Below are 7787 nucleotides of genomic sequence, written 5' to 3' on the forward strand. Positions count from 1 at the left end.
AAAGGAAGAAAGGAAGAAAGGAAGAAAGGAAGAAAGGAAAAGCAAAAGCAGGAGGAGGAGGGGGAGGCGAGGGGAGGGAGAAGGGGAAAGGGAAGGGAAGGGAAGAGAAGAAAAGAAAAAAGATTCAAGGTCAGCCAGGAAGCTGGCTCATGGATCAAAAGCACTTATCATGCAAGTTTGATCCTCTGATTTAACCTGAACCCAGGTTCAATGCCACACATCTGTTGGAGACAGAGACAAGAGAACGGCTCCAGTCATCTAGCCTAGAGGATACAGAACAGAAACAGGGAGTCTCTGTCCAGCAAAGTAGAACAGGCTATCAAGACTGTCAAAAGCTGTCCTCTAACTTTCAACACACAGGAAGCGGCAATGCCCACACCCAGAAAAGAAGAAGGTCAAGGTTATCCTCAGCACACAGTCAGTTAGAGGGCAGCCTGGGCTACACTACACATTCTTTTAAAAAAAAAAAAAATCTATCAACTCAAATTCAGCAGCACATTAAAAGGATCATACCCTCAAAAAAAAGTAATGTAACGACGTAATTCAATGTCACACTAACAAAACAAGGGGAGGTAACGACCATCTCAACTGATAAAGAAAAGTATTTAATACAACTCAACAATTTTTAAAAACTACTTATTTTACTTTAATTTATGTATGTCTGTGCACATATATGTGAGTGCCTGCGTAGGCAAAGAGGTCATCAGGTCCCCTGGAGCTGCAGGTGACTGTGAGCTGGCTAATAAGGACTCTGGGAACTGAACTCGGGTCCTCTGCAAAGCAACAATTCCTCTTACTCTCCAGCCACAAACTCAACGCTCTTTCGGGATAAAAAGACTCGGCCATCTAGGAGCAGAAGGAAACTGCCTTATCATACCAAAGCCACCACTGACAAGAGACTCAGCTATAAAGAGAAAGAACAAGGGACCTAGAGAAGGCTCAGCAGTGGGACACATTCGTTGCTCCTGTGGAGGAGGACTGACTGGGGTTTGGTTCCAGCACCTCTATGGCAGCCCACAACCATCCCTAACTACAGTTCAAGGGATCCAATGCCCTCTGACCTCTGTGGGCACTGGGGATGCATATGATGCACATACAAACTGAGGCCAAACACTCATACATATAAAACACAGTAAGTAAATCTAAAAATATTTGCAAAGGCAAAGGACAAAACCAGTCTCCTTTCTTTAGTTATATCCAACATGAAGCTGGAAGTCTGAATCTGAGTGGCTAAGGCAATAAAAATGAAAAGCATTCAAGGGGCTGGGGGGAAGGGGGGAAATAATCTGTGCTTCTGCACATAAGAATCCCAGATCCCACACATACAAACCCTACTAACACTAATGAATTCGGCGAACGTGTTTGCTTGGGTTCGTTTTTTTTCTGGTAGGCTAAGGCCAGGGCATTGTACACACTAGGTGAGAGCTCTACCGCTGTGTCACACCCCCAGGTGGAGCCCCGACTTTGATGTGGCTTCAACAGTGACTAAGGGAGGCCCTGACTATGAAGAGATGAGCAGGAGCAGAGCATCTCAGGAGGGAGAGCGATGTCACTAGAGGTGGGAGGCTAAACTGCCTCCCCTCACACTGGGCGCTTGGCTACCCACAGAGCTCCGGTCCCAACTTAGTGACTGAAAGCACTCCCCCAGGGACAGGATGGAGCCCAGTGGCAGAGGGCCTGCCTGGCACCCTGGACTCAATCCCCATCAATGGGGTCACGTGGAAGGTGACCTCACTCTCTTTAGCCATCAAACAGAAAGAAATCTTGCCACGTGCAGCTACACAGAAGAACCTGGGAAGCACCATGCCAGATTGAGAGGGAGAGCAAGTCTGCCGCATTTATACATGGAGGGGAAATGGGGGCTGCCAGGGAGGGGATGGGAAATACAAGACCTGAGTTATGACAGTTGATAATAATGTATTATAGACCTGAGATTTGCTCTGAGTAGATCACTTGTGTTCTTACCACAAAAGCATGAGACAACTGTGTGTGATGGGCGTGATCCCTTCATCATAGTAAGTATAGTTTGTATCAAATCAGCATGGTGTACATTTTAAGTACACATTTTCTCTCCCTTTTTCTTCCTTCCCCCTTCCCTCTCCCTCTCTCCCTCCCTCCCCCTCTTGTTTTTCAAGACAAGATTTTTCTGTGTAGCCCCAGCTGACCTGGAACTCACTATATAGACCAGACTGGCATCCAACTCCCGGAGATCCAACTGCCTCTCCCTGCCAAGTGCTGGGATTAAAGGTGTGCACTGCCACTGCTGAGCTCACAAATTCTTTTTAAAAGCTAGAAAAAGTTTTACTTTGCTCTCAATAATGCCCTTATTTAATAAAGAAAAATTATATGGTCAAAATGAATACACTGAAATTGTATGATACTTATATATGTGACAAGGGCTCATATGTGCAACTGTCTGTACATTCATGTTTATAATTGTGTAGCTCATTAATATAACTTTCAAAGAAAAGAATGCTAACGGCTGATGCTGGCTCTCCCTAAAGCAAACTGAAGAATTAGAGCTCTTATACCAGCCTCGGTTCATCACGGAAACACGCTGTCATTAGCAGGATTAATGCTGCATCTAGGAAGGCAAGAGGAGGTATTTGCAGAACAGGAGAGAGGATGCAAGTTACCACTGTCGACTACGGATGGCTTCAAGGATAGAGAAATAAGAGCTGTTGCCAGGCCTTAAAGTCTGCTGATGAAATGGCTGCTGAGGGCTTCGACAGGATGAGGTCAAAAGAACACAGAACTCAGAAGAGAAGACCTCACATGACACACACACAGCAGCAGTGAGCCCAGGCCACAAACAGCTGTGAAGATCAGCAAGCGTGTCAGTGCCCTGCATGGTACCACACACACTGAGTCTCAGTGCTTGGGAAGCTGAGGCAGATGAATCACAATTAACTAGAGACCAGCCTGATTTATATATCAAGTTCCAGCCTAGCCACGGCTACAAAGTAGGATGTTGATTCAAGGGGGAAAAAAAGGGCAGGGTCACTGCTGCCCCTCTTTGATTGGCTGATATTTTTGTGGATGAAGAGCAAAGTTTCTGATGTCTGCGACTTACTTTGCAAAGAGTCAGACGGGGGCTGGAAGTGCAGTTTAGAAGTAAGGTGTGCACAAAGCCTTGGGTCTCACCACAATACCAGGACTTCCCCCACAAAAGACGTGGGGCTGCAGTCAGTGGCAGAGCTGCCAAATCAACAACAACAATAATAAAAGAAAGAGAAACATGGAGAAGGAGCAGCAGCCGTGTAATAAAGCAAGTGTAAGGGTAGCATGAAGCTTAGTGCAAGCTCTTGCCAGGCCTGGGTTCCATCCCCAGCACAGGGAGGTGGCATGGGACAATAACAACGTTGAGATCTAGGGCCACCTTCATGGTACCTGTTCCAACTATTCTGTATGTCAGGAAACGCTGTATAAAATACATGGAAGCATCATGAGGCTACACTTCCTTACAATCTACACAAGTTAACCATCACGAAGCTATTCTAAAGACTCATGAGCCAAGCCTTATCTTTACACAGAAAGGTACCCACAGTTGAAACTTGCCACACTCACCCACAGACTGAGAGGTGAACGCTGCTACGATCTGGGGGCTGGCCAGGGCCTCCAGTCTGTTCTTCAGAGCCTCCAGGTGCACACACTTTTCAGAGTAGTCCGGAGTGTCCACAAGCATCATCAAGCTGTTCTGCATGCCGGTCAGCTTTGCCGAGATCACAGCTATGTCCTAAAAAAGACGAATCAGAAGATGCTTACTTTAAAGACTCTCCACACCTCAGCAGGAAGTGGAGACAATACACAGAAGGCACCTCCTGGGGGGGCTAGAGGACGGGTCAGCACACTAGCACAATGCTCTCAGTTTGGCCCTGCAGGACCCTACATGATGGAAAGGAAGAACTAACTCTCACAAATTGTCCTCTGACCACCACAAGTGTACACTGACTGACATGAGTGCTTGGGTAAACATGCGCACAAGCACACACTTTTATTTAAAAAATAGTTTTCAGTTAAAAAAGTAATTCATAAAAATAAAAAAGGTACATAAAAATTATGTTTAACAAACAAAAATTAAAACAAGGAAGTACCATTTTCTTCTAGTCGGGAAAGTACCAAAAATGGCTATTTTTGGTAAGGAAGCAAAAAAAAAATCTGTTTGGTATCATACTGCATAGTGTCTGGGGCTAAGGAAGTGGCTCCGTGGCTAGGAGGGCTTGTTGCTCAGTAGAGGACCTGTCCCCCCATCCCAGCACTCATACTGAGAGGCTCACAATAGCCTTGATTTAGCTCCTGGTTCTGACACACTCTTCTGACCTCTACACCTACAAACATATCCACTCACACAGACACACATGGATAAATAAACAACAATGAAATAGTTTTAAATGTATATTGTCTTACTGTAAGGCAACTTAACAATGGGTCAAGAGTCTTAAAAATATTCACAGGCTGGGGGTGAAGGTCGGCAGATAACAGCAGTTGCCGTGCAAGCCTACCACCCTGAGTTTGATCTCTAGAACCTACAGTGGGAAAAGAGAACGGACTTCTAGCTGGGCGTGGTGGCGCATGCCTTTAATCCCAGCACTCGGGAGGCAGAGACAGGCAGATTTCTGAGTTCAAGACCAGCCTGGTCTACAAAGTGAGTTCCAGGACAGCCAGGGCTATACAGAGAAACCCTGTCTCAAAAACAAAAAACAAACAAATAAAAAAGAGAACAGACTTCTGCATGTAGCCTGCACCCTCCATACATGGATGCTATGGCATGTACAGGGGCACTCACTCACATATCATACATGGGTACATGGAGCCAGGCAGTGGTGATGCATGCCTTTAATCCCAGCACTCGGGAGGCAGAGGCAGGCGGATTTCTGATTTCGAGGCCAGCCTGGTCTACAAAGTGAGTTCCAGGACAGTCAGAGCTACACAGAGGAAACCCTGTCTCAAAAAAGAACAACAAAAACAAAAAAGCCTGTGTGCATGCACGTGCACACACACACACACAATAGTAAATAAAAATAAATAAACCCACAGGGCTAGAGATGCCACTCAGTGGTAGAGTACTTTCCTAGTGTGTTCTAAGGCCCTGGTTTCCATTTCCAGCATTAACAGAAACAAGAAATCATATCCTTTAACTTGGTATTTTCTTGGTATTTTTCTGTCTTAAAGAAATAATTTGGCTGGACGTGGTGGTGCACGCCTTTAATCCCAGCACTTGGGAGGCAGAGGCAGGCGGATTTCTGAGTTCAAGGCCAGCCTGGTCTACAAAGTGAGTTCCAGGATAGCCAGGGCTAACAAAAAAACCCCTTTTTTAAAAAAAAAAAAAAAAAAAAAAAAAAAAAAAAAGAAATAATTTGAAGCCAGGCAGTGGTGGCACACACCTTTGCTATCAGCACTCAGGAGGCAGACACAGGCAGAGCTCTGTGAGTTAGAGGCCAGCCTGGTCTATATAATGAGTTACAGGCCAACTAGGGTTACACACTGAGACCCTGTCTCAGAAAACAAAACTAAACTAAAGTAAAAATAAAAGAATCAGAGGAGTTCTGCTGTCTGGTGGTACATGTCCATAATGTGAGCAAGGAGAGGCAGAAGAACAGTTCAAGGTCAGCCTGGGCCACTTGAGATCTTGTCTAAAAGACAAGAAAAAAAAAACCTGCTGGGACTTGACCAGAAAGTTCTCAAAAGACAGGGGAAGATAGATAAGAAATATCTCAAAAATGTTTACCATTAGTTATTAGGTAATTCGTATTAGGGAAATGCAAATCAAAAGAACTTTGAGATTTCATCTCACACCAGTCAGAACGGCAAAGATCAACAAGAAAATGGACAACAAATGCCAGAGGATGTGGGGAACGGGGTCCTCACTCACTGTTGATGGGACTGCAGATACTGCAGTCACCATGGAAATCAGTGTGGAGAAGTCTCAAAAAGCCAAACCCAAAAACAGTCACACAAGCCATCGTATCACTCCTTGGCATAATGACCAAATGACTTCATACCCCATTCCACAGATACCTGCTCAGCCACATTCACAGCTGCTTTCCTCACAACAGTCAAAAAATGGAAATCACCTAAATGTTCTTCAATTTATGAGTGGATAATGAAAACGTGGTACATATACACTATGGGATACTGTTTAGCTGTAAAGGAACCTGAAATCAGATGGAACTAGAAAAGGTGACACTGCGTGGGGTGACCCAGACTCAGACAGACATACCTCGCATCCTCTCTCACTCCGAGTTCCTAGTGCTAGGTCCTCAGATGTGCATGCACTTCCTGCAGTGACACAGCCACACCCACTGGGAACAGCCAAAGTCATGAAGGCAGCAGAGCTGTCTGACACAGCCCTAGCCAAGCTGAGCCAAATGCTGTGATCACTTTTTCTGTCTCTCATGTTTAGGTTCAATCTCTGCGTGTTGCCTTCTTGGGGACTTTCTGCATTGTGATTCATTTTATGTCTTTTCCTGAGAGAATTATGTCTGAGTTTTTTAAGGAAAGTCTTAAACTGACTTCCCTTCTGCTTTTAGGGAAACAACTTTATCTGGGCCTGTTTGGAAGTGATCCCTATGCCCTGGAGATCGTGATGAGCACAGATAAGCACTAGGATGCTAGAAATTTCTTTATGAGGCCTTGAATCCAAGAATCTTCTTAGGGACCCACCTGTAAGCAAATGCTAACAGTATAACTGGTGCAGGGTACACAGAGACAACTGACAAATTCTGACTGCCCAGGAGAATTAGTAACAGGTTCTAAGTCTCTTTTACAATACACTTAGAGCTCTCTGAGTGTAGTTTAAAGATAGGGGTCATATGAGATACACCCCTGGAAGAGTAAAACTCAGTAAATGAGATAGACTAACAAAACTTTTCCTACTTCATAGCATAGGTGATGGAAGGGTACAGAAAAGGAGTTAGCTATTATAATTTGCTCTTCAGGCTAGAGAGATGGCTCAGCTATTAGAGCACTGACTGCTCATCCAGAGGTCCTGAGTTCAATCCCCAGCAACTACATGGTGCCTCACAACCATTGTAATGGGATCCGATGCCCTCTTCTGGTGTGTCTGAAGACAAAATTTGCTATTTATAAAAAGCCTGGTTCAGATGCTTTCTGTTTATCTGGAGTGCCAGCCTAAAATCAGGTTGTCATACAATAAATGTGTTGGCTTTAGCAGAAACATTCTTTAGATTCTATGAATTGGAATTAGAGGGCTAACAATAAAAACAGAATCTGTTCTACTTGTACTTTTTAATCATGCTAACTTGTAACCCCAGACATTTAATGAGAAATTAAACACATGTCCAGAGACAAAATGATATAATCTGTCTTTGCTCTGTAAAATCTGTGTAAATAAAGAAGCAGCCTGATTGCTACTCAGTCAGAGCTGCAAGACGCCTCATCTGACATGTCCCTCCCTCGCTGACTCCTCATCTCCTCTCGGGCCACTGTCGGTCACCAGGGATGCCAGCACTGGAGTAACTGCAGAAAGCAGGAAAGTAAGGGCGCACTGGGAGTGGGTGGGGAGGAGCAATAGAGAGGGAGAGAACAGAGTACAAGTGATCTAAAGGGCAAATGTGAAAAACGAGGAGCGAGTCTCTAGTTATGGGGCGGGGGGGGGGGGGGGGGATAAACATAGGGGAGGAAGAGAGAAGGTTAAAAACAGTCAAGATGTCTGAACAGTCGTAATGGATAAAACTATTACCTACATAAAAATACCCATAATATAAATAAGTAGGGGTGTGTATGTGGAGAGAGAGAATGAATGAATATGAACGAATATGATTAAA

General features: G+C 44.7%; 1 protein-coding gene across 2 annotated transcripts in view; it reads right to left on the reverse strand.

Annotated features, from left to right (window-relative positions):
• The window catches only part of Cog7 (component of oligomeric golgi complex 7), a 60582-nt gene that overhangs the window by 46017 nt on the left and 6778 nt on the right, over nucleotides 1–7787 (reverse strand). For both annotated transcript variants that reach the window (XM_021166756.2, XM_029479879.1), the window contains exon 4: nucleotides 3568–3736. In XM_021166756.2, coding sequence (XP_021022415.1) covers nucleotides 3568–3736 — 169 coding nt within the window. The remainder of the gene's footprint in view (nucleotides 1–3567; nucleotides 3737–7787) is intronic.

This window comes from Mus caroli, chromosome 7 (genome assembly GCF_900094665.2).
Source record: "Mus caroli chromosome 7, CAROLI_EIJ_v1.1, whole genome shotgun sequence".
Classification (NCBI taxonomy): domain Eukaryota; kingdom Metazoa; phylum Chordata; class Mammalia; order Rodentia; family Muridae; genus Mus; species Mus caroli.